We start from the raw sequence: 20,254 nt of genomic DNA on the forward strand, positions 1-20,254 counted from the left end.
GTCATGTAATGTTTAAATGTTATCGGGCATCTAATCTGAACAAATCAGAAAATCACCAAAAGGGTCCTAGGTCATAGAAATATAGTTTAATTTTGACCAAAATTGGCAGAAAGTTTCTAAATACAACTGATCATGCAATGATACACTCAAACGAGTACTGTTTGGGAAAGTTCGGGAAATATTTCGCCCTAGCTGATATATTTTATCCTTTTTCCTGTACTTTTTTGCTTTCAGTTAAAACAAAAGTCTGTAGTCACAGGACAGTATGAGCTTGTTTATATCATGTAATACATCAAAATATTTGTCATTATGTGTAGCATGTACTGATTTGAGAAAAGGTTTTCTGTCTGCTATTTTTATGAAGTTATGCAGATAATGAGACCTCTACCCCCTAATTATAAAACATATTTTTTGATGGTCTCTGTTTGGTTAGAGCCATAAGTCTAACACACACACGGTATAACTGTAATTATCTTCTTACTATCACTGACTACAATGACAATATATGTAAACTACTTCTAGAACAGTAATGACTTAGTAGAAGGGCTGTTGAATGTCTTGTATGAATATATTATGTGAATACCAAAGTATAACCATGTATTCTTATGTGACCCCTACATGACCTATGGAATGTTTAATGCAACACCCCTTTGCGTTACCTTTACTCACAGAAATAGTCACAGTGATTTGTACATATTTGACCCATTTCTATTCCCCCTCAGAATCTGTGTCTGAAGTGTCCAATACTCTGTTGCTGGACTTGTCACTGTCACAGTTGCATGCATCAGAGCACACCAGCTCTTCCCGGTGGCATTTGTATCACCTTGTTGCACAAGTACTTTCACAGCTACACAGCACAAAAGTGAGCAGGAAGCAGCATCATTTGAGAAACAAGGTGTCCATACTACCACCCATCCAGCATTGGCAGAGGACACTTGAAGATACCAAACTGTTGCATGATTCCCTGTGTGTGACTGATAATTTCAGGTGCGGCCTGAAGGAGGCCAATGTTGATGACACTTTTCATAGAATCATAGAAGTGTAGGACTGGAAGGGACCCTGAAAGGTCATTGAGTCCAGTCCCCTGCCTTCACAGCAGGACCAAGTACTCCTCCCTGACAGATTTTTGCCCCAGATCCCTAAATGGTTTTTCGTAACAAACAATGCGTAGCACATGTTCTCCAGAGATGCTCGCTGGTTGTGCCACAGTACAATAAAGAGACCAGTGAGCCATAGGCTGCTGAATCAGAAAAAGCTGCAGTTATCTGCCTTCAAATCTTGTTAGCGATACTGACCAAGACCTGCTTGATTCAGCTACTGCTGGGTTCTTCATTAACTCTCAGGTTAGGTCGGGTCTGTCCATGCCATGAATTCGAAGTAATGGTCCTAATTTATAACACCATTCTGTCTTCTAGACTGTCGTATCATTGTGAGTGTTTCTGCTCGTAGACTCATAGACTCAAGGTCAGAAGGGGCCATTATGATCATCTAGTCTGACCTCCTGCACAACACAGGCCACAGAATCTCACCCACCCACTCCTGTAACAAACCTCTAACCTATGTCTGAGTTATTGAAGTCCTCAAATTGTGCTCTTTGCCCTCCGCGCTGGAGGTAATGGACACAAGCTTATAAAGAATGGACACACCACACCTGAGATTTCACGTCTGTTCTTAAACTGGGAAGAAACCACTTTCCTTTTGCACAAATCTGGGGGGGGGGGAATGAGCAGTATCCCCACAGAATGTGTCTGAGACGCCTTCCTCTGATCTGACCAACACACAGCTCCAACCCCAACACTCTCAGCATTATTAGACTCAAAGTGGTGCTGCTGTGAGCCAGACCTAGAATGCCACCAGGCACAAGACACACCAAGGCTGCAGTAGCACATCTATTTAAAGTGCTCTAACAGCCAGTCAGGTTGACTTGGATGGTTGTAGGCTCCTAGAAGGCCTTGGCTACCAATACTAGTGCAAATTTGGGATCATGGTCAAGTAGCCCTGAGGTACAGCTCCCTTCCTCTCCTGGCAAATGACCTGTGTTTAATTTTAAAGTGCTCCAAAATGCAAATGCAGTGCCAGATTGGCTTGAGCACTGATATGCCAGCTGAAGACCTAGAATAAGGTACAATTTTTTGGGGGTGGTTCTGGTGACCGGTGCCTGCCTGAGCTGTTATTTTCAATGGGGCAAGTTATGGAACTCCAGCAGTGTTGAAGTTGGAGGTGCAGACAGTGCTGATGCAGCAGTGCAGTGCTGAGCAGGGGAGTGAACTGAGACTGTGTGTCACAGAATTCGGGGAGTTAAGAAGGGGCACACTCAGGCCAGACCATTGGCACGCAAAGCCAGAGCTGCAGTGAGCCCTAAGTCCTAGTTTTAGCACCACTGCGATCCACAAAACCCCTGCTCGGCTGCCACCCAACCCTAAGTTTTTGCTCTAAAAGTTCCCTTGGTGCCTATGTTTCTGCTTCTGAGCATGAGGCTAACTGCCTCATGCTAGGCACCAGCAGCTTAGCTCATGCCTAAGCCCCAGCACACATGTCAAATCAGAGCCAGTAGGGCTGGTCAGAGGCCACCAAACTACACTCCGGTGTAACGTTTAGTTCCATGGTTAGGATACAGGAGAGCCTGGCCCACGTGCCACCCTCTGCCTGATGAAGAGAAGGCGCTTGAATGACACGTGTCCTGAGAGGGGGCGCAGCTCCCCCACATAACCGATAGCCAGTAGTTAGGGTACTCATATCGTGGGGGGGAACTGACTGTGGTTCAATCCCCCCACCCTCTGCCTGCTGACAAGGGATTTGACTAGGGATCTGCCAGCGCTCAAGCGAGTGCCCCGATCACTGAAGCAGAGGCTGTTCACGCAGGGGCTGCTTTTCAGCTCTTGTTGAAGCTGTTCACTTGACTGAACTAAGAACTGGGGCACAGGCAGCCTGAACCTTCTATAGTGCCATGGTTTGGGGGATCATCCCACGCTGTGGGAGATTGTGGTTCAAGGCCCTTGATGAGTTGGGCTTTGAAGAATGAGCTCCTACCTATGACGTGACTGGCCTAACTACTGGACTGTGGAGTACTCTGATGTCTTTTCTGTTGCAGCTGGTCTGCTTTAATTGCATATTAATTGGGCCAAAGCAAGACTAAGAAGCCCTCTCTGGTGGTGAGGGGCCTCACCTTGGATGTGGGAAATCTCCACGTGAGCAGTGTAAGTGCCCATGTCACAGGGCTAGTCTGAGCAGCTGCTCCACTTTTAAATGGGGGCACAGCAAACATGCAAATCACTCTTTTCTCCGCAGGGGTACCCAGGCTGTGGGAGACTCCAGGGCAAATCCCTCCTCTGCAAAGGCGTTTGACCAGGCATCCCCTACGTCTTAGGGCAGTTACCTGGAGGGAGAAGATGCCTGGTCAAACTTCTTCCTAACAAGCAGAGAGGGGATTTGGCCCAGGTTGACGCACAGCCCAGCTGAGTAGCCTAATCACTAGACTACAGAGTGAGTCTAACTCTTTTGTTCGCCTAAATGCACAGGCACCAACTTAGCTCCCAGGGGGTGCTCGACCCCGGCTCTGCCCCACTCCCCCTCTTTCCCCAAGCCCCCATCCTGCCTCTTCCTGCTCCTGCTCCTCCCCTTCGCCTCCTGCACACCACTGAACAGCTGATCTGCGGTGGGCCGGAGGTGCTGGGGAAGAGGGGGAAGCGCAGACCCACAGGGCTGACAGAGGGGGCTGAGCACTCACTATTTTTTTCCCATGGGTGCTCCAGCCCCGCAGCACCCCTGGACTTGGCACCTATGTCCAAATGATAGTTAATTAAAGTAGAACAGCTTCAACAAGCAAGACTGAGGGGACACCCACCCTCCCCCAGTCAGTATATTCCCATAGCCCAGTGATTAGTGCACACAGCTGAGAGGTGGAAGACGCCCTTCTCCTCACTGGGCAGCGAGGGAAATTGAACCAGGATCCCCCACAAGACAGGTGAATGTCCTAACCTCTGCCTCCTGCCCCCACCCCTTTCAGCTGTTTGGGTGTTAGGCAGGTACCTAAGAATCTCACAGGAAACAACTTAGTTACCCAAGTCACCTGAGGCCAGGTGAGAGCCTCACCAACCTGATTGCCTAGTGATCAATGGCTCCATGTCTAGTTGGCAGCCAGTATCAAGTGGAGTGCCTCAGGGGTCGGTCCTGGGGCGGGTTTTGTTCAACATCTTTATTAATGATCTGGACGATGGGATAGATTGCACCCTCAGCAAATTCACAGATGACACTAAGCTGGGGGAAGTTGTAGATACACTGGAGGGTAGGGACAGGGTCCAGAGTGACCTGGACAAATTAGAGGATTGGGCCAAAAGAAATCTGATGAGGTTCAACAAGGAGAAGTGCAGAGTCCTGCACTTAGGACAGAAGAATCCCATGCACTGCTACAGGCTGGGGACTGACTGGCTAAGGAGCAGTTTAGCAGAAAAGGACCTGGGGATTACAGTGGACGAGAAGCTGGATAGGAGTCAGCAGTGTGCCCTTGCTGCCAAGAAGGCCAATGGCATATTGGGCTGTATTAGTAGGAGCATTGCCAGCAGATTGAGGGACGTGATTATTCCCCTCTATTTGGCACTTGGGGGCCACACCTGGAGTATTGTGTCCAGTTTTGGGCCCCCCACTACAGAAGGGATGGGGGCAAATTAGAGAGAGTCCAGCGGAGGGCAACAAAAATGATTAGGGGGCTGGGGCACATGATTTACGAGGAGAGACTGAGGAAACTGGGGTTATTTAGTCTGCAGAAGAGAAGAGTGAGGGGGGATTTGATAGCAGCCTTCAACTACCTGCAGGGGGGTTCCAAAGAGGATGGAGCTAGGCTGTTCTCAGTGGTGGCAGATGACAGAACAAGGAGCAATGGTCTCAAGTTGCAGTGGGGAAAGTCTAGGTTGGATATTAGGAAACACTATTTCACTAGGAGGGTGGTGAAGCACTGGAATGTGTTACCTAGGGAGGTGGTGGAATCTCCATCCTTAGAGGTTTTTAAGGCCCAGCTTGACAAAGCCCTGGCTGGGATGATTTAGTTGGGGTTGGTCCAGCTTTGAGCAAGTGATTGGACTAGATGACCTCCTGAGGTCTCTTCCAACCCTAATATTCTGTGATTCTATGAGGGGTTCCTGGATGTGGTGCTCAAGCAGAGCTAGGCACTGACCTCCCTGAAAGGGGCAGGGCTTAGCACAACCCCTCTGCTCAGCATCTCCCAGGGGCTAGCTTAGGCTGCTCCCTGCCTAGCATGCCGGCTTTTGTGGCTCCCCTTCTTAGGTGCCACTCTCTCACTCTCTCCCTCCAGTCATTGAAGAGGGAGCCGAGGAGCCTAACTCAGGCTTTGGGAAGTCCATTGTGATTTTTTCCAGGCATCTAAAAGTTAGGAGTGGCAATGCTGAGTATTGCTACACCTAAGGCTGTTTGTGGCACTGGGCCACTGTGCTGACAGACAGGGGATGTGAGCATAGAAATGGACCAAAGCAAGACTAAGAAACCCTCATTGAAATGTAGGGCTGGAAGGAACCTCTGGAAATCATCAAGTCAAGTAAGGCTAGACCATCCCTGACAGGTGTTTGTCCACCTTGTTTTTAAAAGCTTCAATGAAGATTAAGCCCCTTCTTGTCCTACCTTCAGTGGACATGGAGAACAAATGATCACTGTCCTCTGTATAACACCCCTTAACATATTGGAAGACTGTTATCAGGTTCCCACCCAGTCTTCTTTAAACATGCCCAGATTTTTTAATCTTTCCTCATAGGTCAAGGTTTCTAAATATTTTATCATTTTTGTTGCTCTCCCCTGGACTTTTTCCAGTTTGTTCACATCCTTCCTAAATTATGGTACCCAGCTGGGGCCTCACCTGTGCCAAATAGAGCAGGACAACTACCTCCTGTTCTTACATATGAGACTCCTCTTAATACACCCCAGAATCATATATGCCTTTTTTGCAGCTGCAGCACACTGATGATTCATATTCAGTTTGTAATCCACTCTAGCCCCCAGATCCTTTTCAGCAGTACTAGCACCTAGCCAGTTATTCCCCACTTTGTAATTGTGCATTTGATTTTTCCCTCCTAAGTGAAGTACTTTGCATTTGTCTTTATTGAATTTCATCTTGTTGAATTCAGACCAATTCTCCAACTTGTCAAGGTCATTTTGAATTTTAAACCTGTCCTCCAAAGTGCCTGCAAACCCTCCCAGCTTGGTGTCATCTGTAAATTTTATAAGCATACTCTCCACGCTGTTATCCAAGTCATTAATGAAAATATCGAATAGTATCGGACCAAGGACTGACCCCTGTGTACCTCCACTAGATACGCCCTCCCAACTTGACAGCAAACCATTGATAACTACTCTTTGAGTACGGTCTTTCAAAAGTTGTGCACCCATCTTTTAGTAAATTTATTAACACCGCATTGCCCTAGTTTGCTTATGAGAATGTCATGTGAGACTGTGTCTAAAGCCTTTCTAAAATCAAGGTATATCTCATCTATTGCTCCCCTCTCTCCATTATATCAGTAACCCTGTCAAAGAAGAAAATTAAGTTGTTTTGGCCTGATTTGTTCTTGACAAATCCATGCTGACTATTACTTACAACCCTATTATCCTCCAGGTTCTTACAAACTGATTGTTTAATAATTTGCTCCAGTATCTTTCCAGGTATTGAAGTTATGCAAACAAAGCTATAATTCCCCAGGTCCTCCTTGTTCTCCTTTTTAAAGATAGGCACTGTGACGGTTCCCCCCATAAGGCTTCATGGAATACGCTTATGAATGTATGTATGAGCTAACTAGGCTTTATGGAATATGCTTATGAATGTATATATGACCTAACTAAAATGTTTTGTGCTACATATGCCATGTAACATATCTCTGTAAAGGTTATGATCTACTGAATCTATTAATCCTTTTTGTATGCATGTATCATTTTTGTATTTGAAGTTAGGAGTATTGGCTGTATACTTGCTTGATTTTAACTAGCCTAGTAGAGCATTTGGTCAGCTTCTTAAGAAAAGTGCAAATTAAGTGCCCAATCGAAAACCACTTAAGCCAACAATGAACTTGAAGATGCCAATCCACACCTGAGCCTTCCCAGGAATGTGGCTTGGCTGGTAAAAACTGAGTCATGCATGGACATGTGGCTTGTCTATGTGACTCCAAAACTCCATCTTAAAGCTGGACTTTGCATAGGAGAGAGGAGGGGGTCTCCACCCTCAAGAGAAAGTCTATTTAAGCCGGTGGGAGTGATTGCTGGACCCAGACTAGCAGGAGACTAGGCTGTAGAAGGAAGTTTACTGGAACTGGTGAGATTTTATTTGTATTCAGTTTCTTAGACATAGACTTGCATGTTCTATTTTATTTTACTTAGTAATTCACTTTGTTCTGTCTGTCACTACTTGGAAGCACTTAAATCCTACTTTCTGTATTTAATAAAATCACTTTTTACTTACTAATTAACTCAGAGTATGTATTAATATCTGGGGTGGCAAACAGCTGTGCATATCTCTCTATCAGTGTTATAGAGGGTGAACAGTTTATGATTTTACCTTGTATACGCTTTATACAGGATAAAATGGATTTATTTATTTCTTTGTTTGGACCCCATTGGGAGTTGGACATCTGAGTGTTAAAGACAGGAACACTTCTGTAAGTTGCTTTCAGTTAAGCCTACAGCTGTTAGGGGACGTGGTTCAGACCCTGGGTCTGGCTCAAACCAGGCAGGGCACTGAAGTCCTAAGCTGCCAGGGCAGGAAAGCAGGGGCAGAAGTAGTCTTGGCACATCAGTTGGCAGCCCCAAGGGGGTTTCTGTGATTCAACACATCACAGGCACTATGTTTGCCCTTCTCCAGTTTTCTGGGACCTCTCCCATCCTCCAAGAATTTTCAAAGATAATTGCTAATGGCTCCCAGATTGGTTCAGTTAGTTCCTTAAGAACGCTAAGATGAATTTCATCAGGCCCTGCTGACTTGAACACATCTAACTTATCTAAAAATTCTTTAACCTACTCTTTCCCTATTGTGGCTTGCATTCCTTCCCCCAGTTGTCAATAGTGTTTTGAGTATCTGGTTATCATTAACGTTAATAATCTTTCTCTTGCTCCTAATGTATTTAAAGAACCTCCTCTTGCCTTTTATATTGCTTGTAATATACCATATTACAGGAAACAGCACTGTGACTGTAAGGGAGCTGAGAATGGGCATACCACAGGCATGCAGCCCTGAGACTAGATGAGAAGGGCTGTGAGAATGGGCTTGCTTGGTTCATACCACAGACATATCACCAAGACCAAGAGAGCTGAGAATGGGCCGGCTTTGTGAATGCCACAAGCACTGAGATCAGGGTGGGGAATGCAGAATAGACACCATCAGTAGACCACAGCCTCGCACCCAAGAGCAGGGTGGGAAATTGAGAACAAGCAGTCTCAGTGCATGCCATAGACACAGAAGCCTGAAACTGGGGGTTGAGGGGGTGAGAGACACATTGTGAAGCATCCCTTCCCCCATGGTCCTGCTGCCTGGGGAGGGGATGACAGAGGGGGAGTCGAGCTCTAAACTCCTTCACCACACAGTGCTCTGGGTGCTGCTGCCTTCAGCCATCTCTTTTCCCCCATGCCACTGAAAGCTGAAGTAGAGTCATCACAACCAGTGACAGCATGAATGTTTGGCAGCATCTGAGACACGTCCACTCCCAGCTCCAGCCACTCCATTCATGGGAATGAGTCTCATCTTTTGTCTGACCCCAGTTTTGAAAAAGAATTAATCTCTCCCAAGAATAGAGCAATATTTTGGGTACATGGATGAAACATCTGAGTCCAAGCACCACATCAGCACCCCATTTGCTCCGAGTGTTTGCTTTGCATGAGCAACGTGCAAGAACATGCGTGAATCTGCTTCCTCAAGTTCTGGTATTGCAGAATGGTTGCCAGGCACTGCTTTCACTGCACGTGCAATGTGGTGAAACCCACCAGCAAAGTACATGTCGCGACCAGGTGACAATCTCTGTCCACACTTCACAAGCCAATCACTGAGGAGAAAACGTGCAATGTTAGATTTATTCTTTGAATTTTATATCATCTGCAAGCGTTGCTTTGGTAATGGTGTGAACAGAGTAGGGGCTCCGAACGTCTTGCATTTGGATATTCCCCCTGTGGGCTCTCTCACCAGATTTGATTGATTCTTCATTTGCATAATTGTCCCCCACAATAGCAGAGTATGGACATTGCAGTCTGAGGACAGTGTGCAGCAGCTGATCAGACAGCTCCCCAGTAGTTTTGCACTTGGCAGTATCATTGCACACCATCAGCAGAAGCATCCCGAGTTCAAGAATAGCTGACGTTCGCTCATCAGATGCTGGTAGCTCAACCATTGACAGATTTTTCTCCAGCCAAGACAGTATGTTGCTCTTTTGAGTCTTTCTTAGAGATTCACCCAAGTTGAAGAGGGAAAGTGGGACAGGTGCCAGCTCACGTGTCATCAAACCCTGGATATCAACATCTCTGGACTGGGCAAAAAACCTGTCAGCTTGCTGAATATCTGACGATCAATAGTTATCTCTTGTGCTGACTGCTTCTTCTTTTGTTTGATTGTTTTGTTGAGACTACCAAATGATTTGAAATTATGCCTTTCTATGAGCTCAAAGAGGTCTCCCTCGCCCCTTTGCAGCCTCCTGGTTACGAATGGCTTCATTTATTGCGTGCCAGTCTCTCTTATCATGCACAAACCTGTACTTTCAGATGGAGCCACAGTAGACATTGCAATGTTCACAAGTGACGGTTGTGTGGGCTTGTTCCAGGTTCAGTGCTAAACGGATTTGTCATTCTTTAGGTCACAAAACATAATACCTTGGACAGCAATTTCATCTGCAGCCATGTGCTTTGTGGTAGCTTCTTTGTGGAAATCGAAGGCTGAATTCCACACCTTTGTTTTGTCACAGCTGTTACAGCTGCCTTAAAACGTGCAGTCAGGTAATCCTTGGTCAGAGTCGTATCTTTTGTGCAAAGATGCTGATGATTCCTACAGGCCTCGTTCAGAGATTGCTCAATGGCCATGTCACGGTGTAAGTACCCCACTGAAGAGTCTGGCAGTCTGGTACACTGCTTCCTATCAGCTTGGGCACAATCTATATCTGGCTTCTCCTCCAGAGATCTGGCTTCTGCTACATTTACACAACCCATCTGGCATAATTCATATGACCACACTGTCATAGTGGGATCATCTCTGCAAATGTCTCAAGCTCCATGGACTTGTTATTGCTTCTCTTGGCTGCTATGTAATCCATCAGTGATTAGGAGCAATGTAGTTTTTCCAGGATGGAAATGTATCTGAACATTTTTTTGCTTGGGTATCGGAAGTATCCATGAGCCAGTGCAATGCTTGGGTGCTGTTCATCAAGTCTGCCAGAGCATTCTGTGCTTCCAATCTGTGTTCTCAGTGAGCCTGCTCCACATCTTCAAATGCTTCAATGCATGTTCGAGCCTTCTCCAAGATGTGTCATTTCTCATCTTCTGGAAGAATCATCATTGTGCATGGAATCGCCAAGTGCTACCCACTTCAAGTGAGTCATCGCCTCATTCATAAGTTTGTGGATTCTAATGCCATGGATATATGCTTTCCCTCTTAGAGCATGGCTGAAGCACCACAGATGCTGGCTTCCACAAGGATGTCTTCAAACCCATTCTCCTGCATCACACTGCCTGTATCACACATGACATTTGCTACATGATGCATGCCTCCCTTCTCAAGGTGGTCATCATCAAATCTGTTTTGATTCCTCCATTTAATTAACAGTGCTTTGAAGATTGCTTCATCATACACAACACAGGTCCAGTCTTGGCCCAGAGAGTGGAACATATCCTGAAAACATTTCATCCTGGTGTGCACTGTGTTAACATCAGTTGTCAGTGGAGGAGTCATTGGACAGTAGCCAATATTCATAAAATAGCAGACAGAAAAACTTTTCTACAAATATTGACCAATATTTAGATGTATTACATGGCACAAAAAAGCTTATACTGTTGTGCGACCACAGACTTTTGCTTTAATTGAAGGCAAAAAAGTACAGGAAAATGCATAAAATATATCACATGGGACAAAATATTTCCCAAAATTTCCAAAACAGTACTAGTTTGAGGACATAGTTGCACGATCAGTTGTATTTAAAAGCTTTCTGCCAATTTTGGTCAAAATTAGACTGTTTCTTCAAGTTATGGCCCTTTTTGTGATTTTATGATTTTTTTTGGTTTGGTTGCTCAATAACGTTTAAACATTATGTGATATAGAAAAACTGCACCACTTCCACCATCTATGTCCACACTGGCCATGACCACCAGATACGTGCCTAACGTGTGGGAGCAATGAACTTTTTCCAGCTGAGGGGTTGCCCTAACTCATAAATGAGACCCCTTTTTAAAATCTGGCTGGTAGACTACGAAACTTTTAAAATGAGTTGTTCTATTGGAAGGAAAGGGATTAAAATGTGCTCAGGTCCATCTTTATGAGAGGAAGGATGGTCTGGTGGTTAAGATGCAAGACGGGGACTCAGCAGCCCCATGTTCAGCTCCCTGCTCTGCTACAAACTTCATGTGCAAGCAAGTCACTTAGGCCCAGATCCTCAAAGGTATTTAGGTGCTTCACCCTCAGGGAAATCAATGGGAGTGAGGCACCTAAATACCTATGAGGATCTGTGCCTCAGTTCCCACTCTGTACAATGGGAATAATAGCACTGCCCTGCTTCCCAGGGGTGCAGTGAGGGTAAATACATTACAGAGTGCATGGGGCTCAGATACTAGGGTCACAGGGACCAGATAAGGACCTTAGATAGGCTTTCTGTGTTGAAAGAGGAGCATCGTCACACTGTGTCCTTGGAGACCTGGAAGGCCATGTTTTATCAAGACAAAGTCACTGAAAAATGAGGGCTGAATTTTGCAAGCCCCCTATCTCCCACCCCCGCCCCTCCCAGCCGCAACTAAGGCTAATTAAAATCAACTGTATCTTGCTTTAGATTTTGACTTTCCTTATGTGCTGGTCATTGGCCAGCTTCTATTTTGTGCTATCCGTTCCATACTGGTAAGAAATTGTTCTATTCCAGATGATTCAGAAGCTGGAGCCAAGAGGCCACGAACCACCATCACAGCCAAACAGTTGGAAACGTTAAAAAATGCCTATAAAAACTCCCCCAAACCCGCCAGGCACGTGCGGGAGCAGCTGTCCTCGGAGACAGGGCTGGACATGAGAGTGGTGCAGGTGAGACCGCTGCAGTATTTTTCCGTTCCCTCCTTGTCCCGACCAAGCTGTGCACATCACATTCCCCTGACAGTGCACAACCCCCGCACTGAATTCCAAGGTGGCATGGAAGGAAGCCAGGCCAGAAAGCTGGATAAGCAGTAAGGCCCCCATCCTGTGACTGACAGCCCGTGGCTGGACTGCTGAGCATGTGCACTGCCCCAGGGCTCCAGGGGATGCATCTGTCCACCACCTTGATCATAGCACAGGATCTGAACCAATGAGTTAAATCTCCCTGTTTATTAGCAGTAAGCAGTGAATTAGATGTGAGTTTGCAATGCCAGCAAAGAACGGGTACTGCATGTTTGGATGCATATCCGAAGGAGATCTGCCATTGAGCGGGAGGCAACTGACCCACTCTATGGGCCTGAAATGCTGAATACTGGGTCTGAGCCTTGGAGAAGTTTGGATGCAGAACTGGATCTGGGTGTTGTGGCTCGGGCCCATTTCTACATGCTGTATCCAACCTGGAACCCCTCAGACTAGGGCAAAGTTCAGCTCTGAATCCACCAGCCTTGGCGCCCTAAGCTGCAGGGGAACTGGGCTCCTGGGTCTGAACCATCTTGAACTTCGGGGAGGTTCGGAGCCAGCCCTGAATTTTTCTGTCCAGGCCAATCTTTTTCTCCCTGCGCGTGCTCCTTTCAGTGCCTTCTGGGACTCTGTCTCTCCAGGTCTGGTTTCAAAACAGGCGGGCCAAAGAAAAACGGCTGAAGAAGGATGCTGGGCGGCACCGCTGGGGCCAGTTCTACAAGAGCGTGAAGAGGACCCGCGGGGGCAGCAAACACGAGAAGGAGAGCTCTGCGGAGGACTGTGGGGTTAGTGACAGTGAGCTGAGCTTCCGAGGTGAGCGGGGCAGGAAGGCCGGGTGGAGGGCGGGGGTGGTGAAGGTGGGAAGAGATGGGTTGCAAAGGTTGGGCCCCAAGGGGTTCCTGCAGCGTGGGATGATTTCCTGTGCTTAGGCACAGTTCAGCATCCCACATTGAGAAGAATGCCTGGATTTCTCTTGCACCAGAAACGAGAATGATTCTTGAAACCGATGTCCCATCTGAAGATGTACGAGTTAATCTCATGGCTGGTGGCTCCTTGGGGCTTTCTGCACTAGAGGAAAATGATTAATTATTGGCCTGTATCCTGCACGGCCAGAAACCCCTCTAGCAATGGAGCTAGGAACTGACACGCACTTACTAAGGGGGTGTCCATTCTGAGCCCCAGCAAAGGGTCTGCAGTTCCCAGGGGAACTTCCCCAAAAAAGAACTGCCGTGCTGGCCTAGAGCAATGGTCCCTATAGTGAGGAGATGCAGCAGGGCAAGGTGGAATGAACTTAGGATGCACCTCACTGTGTAATAGGATATTATGAAGGGAAATATTTTCCTCATCTCTGCTCATGATCCGTCCCACCCCTGAAGCCTGAGGACTGATAGCCCATGAAAAGTGTATCTGAGCTAACATCCCTGGCAATGCGATTCGTATCTGCATGAATGGCTAGTCCCTGCTGGAAACTCGCCTGCCTCAATACGTTAATAAACTCCCCCTCAGACCCACATCAGCAGCCACCTGCAGGCTGGCACAGCTCAGTGGACTTGGACCCTCTTCCATGACAGCTGGATTTCAGCTGTTGTCAAGACTCACTGCAGCAGCCTGACAGCTGATGGAGGGGGGTTCCCCAGAGACTGTACAGGGAGACTTGGAAAAGGATGGTGTAACAGCCCCCACCTTGGCTGGTGCACTGGAAAATGAACCGGGGAACTCTAGAGCTGAAACCATAAGTCTGCAGCTCCAGCTAAGCGGGCAGGCTCTGTGGGCTGGGCACAGGCACCTCCTGTCAGGGCCGGCTCCAGGGTTTTGGCCGCCCCAAGCAACCAAAACAAAACGCCGAGATCGCGATCTAAAAAAAGCGCCGCGATCGCGATCTGTGGCGGCAATTCGGCGGGAGGTCCTTCACTCCCAGGTGGAGTGAGGAACTGTCCGCCAAATTGCCGCCGAATACCTGGACCTGTCGCCTCTCTCCGGAGCGGCCGCCCCAAGCACCTGCTTGAGAAGCTGGTGCCTGGAGCCGGCCCTGCCTCCTGTGTCACTGGCCTTTCTTCAGGAAGTTCCCCACCCAGGTCTGAACACTCAAGTAGGAATTTGCCATGTAAATACAATGATCACTGTGGACTGTTTTTTAGGCCATTGTTACACTGTGATCAGATGGGTCACATATAGTGAAAAGAATCACGAACAGGGTGACCAGATGTCCCAATTTTATAGAGACAGTTCCGATATTTTGGGCTTTTTCTTATATAGGCTCCTATTACTCCCCACCCCCTATCCCGATTTTTTACATTTGCTATCTGGTCACCCTAATCACGAATACTGTATAGGTCTGGCCAGAAACCTATTCCCTGCTGCCCCCTGTATTTCTGATCAGTCAAACCCCAGCATTTTAATGGAACCTAGTTGAAAAAATAACTTTAAAGCAATCATTTTACAATAGTTTAACTTTAAAATGGTCCCTTTGAATCATCGCAGCAAATATACAAGCCACCGGAAATTATTTGGTTATTTATAGTCTAATGAGAGCCAGCTATGGCTCCCAAACTGGTCTGTAGTGCCTGTGTATCAAGCCTGGTCCATAATTAGTTTACGATGTCCTTTATGAGGGCGAATGCATCTGGCGAGAATCAAGAGACCTTCCCAAAAAGAGGCCGTTATGTGCCACCAGCTTTCATATGACTGAAGAATAAAAGATTTACAGTAATCCTGTCTCATGTTCAGCTGTACAAAAGGCACTACAAGAACAGAGGGAGGTGTGTGGGGTTAGCAAAAGGGTAGAAATAAGCTGTGGTACCATTCAGAATGTATTCTTAATTAGTTGCACTATTTCCTCTGGCTAAGTACTAAGCAGAGCAGGGAGAGCACATTGGCAGCTGGTGTAAATTGGCATCGCTCTATTGCAACAGAGCTTCCCCAGCTCGTGTCAAGTGAGAATCTAGCTCAGGCTGCCATACAACTGTCCTTCAGTGAGGGACAGTTTCCTTTGAGTATGTGCTCTGTTGGCCCAGCTCATTCCTGGTGTAACCCCGCTGACTCCAGTGAAGTTACTCAAGAAATGCGTTTGGCTCTGACTGACCACAGAATGTTTTACACTCATAAATCAATCTTCCTTCTTTCATTCACAGAAGATCAGATCCTCTCTGAGCTTGGCCACACCAATAGAATTTACAGCAATGTTGGGGATGTTGCTAGTGGACAGTTAATGAACGGAAGCTTCTCCATGGATGGGACAGGACAATCTTACCAGGACTTGAGGGATGGAAGCCCCTATGGAATTCCTCAGTCTCCATCTTCCATATCGTCCCTTCCTGCCCATACTCCATTGCTCAATGGTCTGGATTACACAATGGACACTAATTTGGGAATTATAGCACATGGAGGGCAGGGGGTGAGCCAGACACTCAGAGCAATGGCTGGGGGACCAACCTCTGATATTTCTACAGGAAGCAGTGTAGGCTATCCAGACTTTCCAACAAGTCCTGCTTCTTGGCTTGATGAAATGGATCATCCTCCTTTTTAAGTATCTCCTGCTTCCCACCCCGTCCCACTCATTCTTTTGGCCTGAAAGTGTGCTCAAACTAGCAAAAGAGACGACAACAAGCGACCTTCAAGAATCCCAGACATATTGCACCGGAAAATTTCCATTATTTTCAATGGGAATCCACCACTGGCTCCTGGAGGGCTGTGAAATGAGAGCGTGGTGGTTTTTTCCTTTTCACTTGGGGAGTGGGAGGGCAGGAGACACCCTTCTGAACACAGCACACTGGCATAAAGTATCTGGTTCTAGGTTTTCAGGCTCATAGTAAAACACAAACTCATTGATTCTCTCCAGGTCAAAGACTCTTTGCTGTTGAGTGCTTTTGAAGCACAGGTTGGCTGGCTCAGCAGATCTTGGCTATTATGAACTCCAGGTCAGTTGGTGCTCTCTTACTTGGAGTTGAACGAATTATAAATGCCTCCAAAACCCTTGTTCTTATCAGGAATGGACTGTGCATGGGCAGTTGAACTGACCTTCCCTGTAGATATGGAAATGCAGCGTTTCCAAAGCCAGGCCACGCTTACCAAGCACTATACCTTTACCAAGGGCAGGGGTCTGACCCAAAAGGGCAGAGTAAATAATAACAACCATGGGGGAGAAAAGTTATCAAGATTTTTTCAGTATAAAAATGTGATTTTCCTCCCTTCTCCACTGAATATTAACATTGGCTATTTGGATAAAAAAGTTCAGGAATGTGGTTGAATGGCTATCAGGCCAAGGAGCAGTCCTACTGCAAGCATTGGGTCAAAGCACTAGACAAGTACCATGGGTGAAAGTTACCCATGTGCAATGGGCCAGCACAAGGGCTATGTGCCACTTAAGCCCTCAGTATAAGGCTAAGTGGTGCAAAGACTTTGTACTGGCCCCTCTGCATAAGGGTGAGATTTTACACTGGACAATACCTTGTGTTAGAACGTGTTAACCCCACAATAACTGCAGTGTTCAAAATCATGTCAGTGGTCATGACTAACCACACTCTGGAAATGACCTTTATCAGCTGATATGAATCTAACCCCAACAGTCCTTGTCCACATTGAGTGCTAACATGTTTTACATCATTAACGTTTATATTACAGTAGAGCCCAGAGGTCCCATTGTGCCAGGTACTGTACAGACAGTCCCTGTCCCAGTGAGCTCTCAGTCTAACTAGGCAAGACAGATCATGTGGGACGGGAAACAGAGAGGTGACAGGATGTGCCCCAGGCCACAAAGCTAATTTAATAGCAGAGCCAGGATTAGAATGCAGGTCTCCTGACTCCCAGTCTGGTACCACACCACACTGCTGCACTATCGGAGCTAACATATTATAACACAATACGTTTTCCCAGTGCAGACAATCCCTAAGTGATTTCATTCTTAGGCCCTTGAGTAAGGTCGGCTGGAATTCGTCCATGGGAGATAATTCAAGACATCCCCTGATGGTCATTTTCCACCCAGCTGGTGCATAAACTGATACTTTCTTGCTTTTAGTAGAAGGCCATGTGCTCCCTCACAGATAAAGCCCCTCGGCCGCCCGCTGATCAGACAGCAAGTCAAATAGTGAGAAAGTGTAATGGAAAGACAATCAATAAAGCCAAATGGTGGTGAGGATGAAGATGGCTCTCAAACCAACCAAGCCACCTAGTGCATGATTCCTTTGAACGAGCCTGCTGTGAAAAAGAGACAGCAAAGCCATCTTCTGTTTTCAAGGGTTATTTTTAGCTACTGGGTTTCAATATGACTCCACGCTGCCACGATATCTGTGGTAGAGACATAAACACAGTAGAACTGTTTATTTTAGTGCAAGAGAAGACGGGTGCCTAGTCCCATGAGATTATTATCCTGCTTCCTGGGGAATGGGACTGCTCCATTAATTTATAGCCAATAACTCCACCCCGACTGTTTTGTTCAGAAGCCTTCAGCTCAGCTGAAGGATGGAACTGGTTCTGCCCATGGCACCACAGGGGTTTTATTCCTCGGGTTCATGTCACCAGGAAGTGACCCCCAAGCTGCGTTTGTCTCAGTGCTGCGGGAGAGTGTTCGGATGTTCTACATGCAGCTGGCTCTGAGAGTGTTACAGTACTCTTTGCTAGAGGATGGAGATGCTGAATGTCAAATAGGAGACACTGCAAGGGAGAAGCTAACCTGAGAGGGGCTGCACACTTAGCTCCAGGCTCATCTGGAAATCTTCACACACTCTGGTAGGCTCTTGCAAAAACACATGCATCCGCAGAAGCCACAGGGCCCCTCTTCCCCCTAGCCTGCGGCATTAGAGCAGCTGGAAGGACCCATTCTCTTTCCAATAGGTGAGCTGTGGCTGAGTAGCCCAATCCCGAACACACAGGTACACCACGACAGGGTCAAAGCTGCTCAGTGACGCTTCCTCTCCTGGGATTTCTCCCCACTCGGAGCTTTTATTGTGGATGAAGATGATTTTGTCCCCATTCCTCCTCAAGCATCCTGTCTGGGGCCGGCCGGGTAGGCTGGAATCATTGGAGAGACTGACGTAGGTCAAGAGGAAAGGTCTTTATTGGCACAGCATGGTTTGGTATTAGATTGTAAGCTCTTCAGGGCAGGGGCTGTGTCTTTCTCTCCATCTGTACAGCACCTATGAACAGTTAATAATAATGCTTGGAGGCTCCAGGGGCCAGCTGGATCTTCCCTCACCAGCTTTGCTGGATCTCACAGACCATCTGCCTCACACTGAGCACCCCTTCCAAGTGGCTCCTGTCACCTAAGCTTTGAAGCATGCCCTGCAGTTTCACTCACACACCTGCTGTGCACCTTGCAAATGCAGCGCCTGATGGCAGGAGAGCCCTGACAGGGATTTCCCAGCCTGACTCGGAGCGCTCCTGCTGGCTGATTTGAAAGTGGATGAACTCTTCTGGTTGCACGGCTCCTGTTTGCTGCCGGGGGTTGCGCCTGTGGTATGTCACCTCTGGCGCTCGCAAAGGGAGGCTTGCATTGTTGTGCTTGCCCGGCAGCAGCAATGCCAAGTCACCTGGTCCATCATGGGGTCAGCTTTCGGTCCACTCGCAGCATAGCCTCAGGTCTCAAATCAATCCTCTTGTGTGGAGCCAAAAGGTGGCCTAGCCAAACCATGTCTAACGGCCAAGGGGGAGCTGGACTCGGCCTTTGGATCAAATACCTTTAGCCAAACACAGTGTTTGTGGTCCCAAGGGCCTTAGAGACAGGAAAATTATGCTAAAAATGGCAGCAAGAGGGGCCCTAGCCACAGCCAGATTCCTTTGTGCTGCCAGAGCAGCTGGATCTGCCTAGCTTTGAATTCCCTGGCATAGAGGGGTTTTTAGCTGATGCAGAGCTGACATTCCTGGCTCTGGGGCAGGGGGGCATTTCAGGTGCATGGCTGGAGCATTCTGCACTCTGCTTATCCCAGCTGGTGTATGGTCCCTTGCGGGACTGTTGCCTGGTGCATAGGGTACAGCAGCCCACCGGCTGGGAAGATCTGCGCTAAGACTCAAAAGCCCTGTGACCAGCTCCCTGAGGGCCCTCTCCTGTCCCACATCCCCTGCTGCAGCTATGACGACGGGACAGTCACTACAGCAAAGAGCTAGGAGAGAGCCAGAGGGTAGCTAGAAAAGCAGCTGGCAGAAGCTGTATATGTGAGTATGTTACAACACCCCATCCCCTTCTTTCACATATCCCATCTAATACCTTTCTCTGGCTCCTTAGCATTTGGGTTCCTCCTGCTCAGACTCCCTGACATAGCATTAATTTGTGTGCAAGCAGGTCTAAAGGATTCTAAGCACCCAACCCAGTTTCCATTGAAGTCAATAGAAAGATGCTTATTGACTTCAGTGGAGGCTGGCTTGGGCCACACAACTGAATGGGAACGTATGCATCACCTCTGAATTAGACTCTCTCCCTCTTTCTGGGGCTTCCACATCAGATTTGCTCAGTTGGCATCGAAAGCCAGCATTGCACATTCAACCTACCTCCCACCAGTGCGTGTCACAACAGAGCTGGGCTTTTCCTGCCTCTTCTATAACAATGATCCTGTGGGCTGAAGGGAGTTGGTGATGCCTTAGGAATCCAGCTCGCTCTCCCAGTTCAGCCGTTTTAAACAGAAATCAAGCATTCTTCACCATGAATCAGTAAGCAGTCAGGACCTAATGCCCAAGCATGTTCAGATCTGTCGAGTGAGCTGGTGCCATTTTCACCACCAATTTTCTGAACGTGTTCACATTCAAAACTGTTTCCTCATCTCTCTTAAGGAACGAGGCAGATACAATGTTTATTCATTGCAATTTCTTTACAATTAGTTTTTTGGGAAGAAGGGGTACTGAGACATCCCCAGCTTTCTTGCTGAGTAACTCATTGCTTCCATGTTAAAAGGAGTATTGAACTGAGTTGTTCTGACAATGATCTACTACTGGCGGAACAGGAGTGCTTGGGTT

At 47.3% G+C, this 20,254-nt stretch overlaps 1 protein-coding gene across 1 annotated transcript in view; it reads left to right on the forward strand.

The window, feature by feature from the left end:
* LHX4 (LIM homeobox 4) overlaps positions 1-15,933 on the forward strand; it is a 65,677-nt gene extending 49,744 nt beyond the window's left edge. The window contains exons 4-6 of the mRNA XM_054038103.1: positions 12,090-12,244; positions 12,955-13,126; positions 15,445-15,933. Of these exons, the coding sequence (XP_053894078.1) occupies positions 12,090-12,244; positions 12,955-13,126; positions 15,445-15,839 (722 nt within the window). The 3' untranslated portion in view covers positions 15,840-15,933. The remainder of the gene's footprint in view (positions 1-12,089; positions 12,245-12,954; positions 13,127-15,444) is intronic.
* The last annotated feature ends 4,321 nt before the right edge of the window (positions 15,934-20,254 follow it).

Source organism: Malaclemys terrapin, chromosome 8, assembly GCF_027887155.1.
Source record: "Malaclemys terrapin pileata isolate rMalTer1 chromosome 8, rMalTer1.hap1, whole genome shotgun sequence".
Lineage (NCBI taxonomy): Eukaryota > Metazoa > Chordata > Testudines > Emydidae > Malaclemys > Malaclemys terrapin.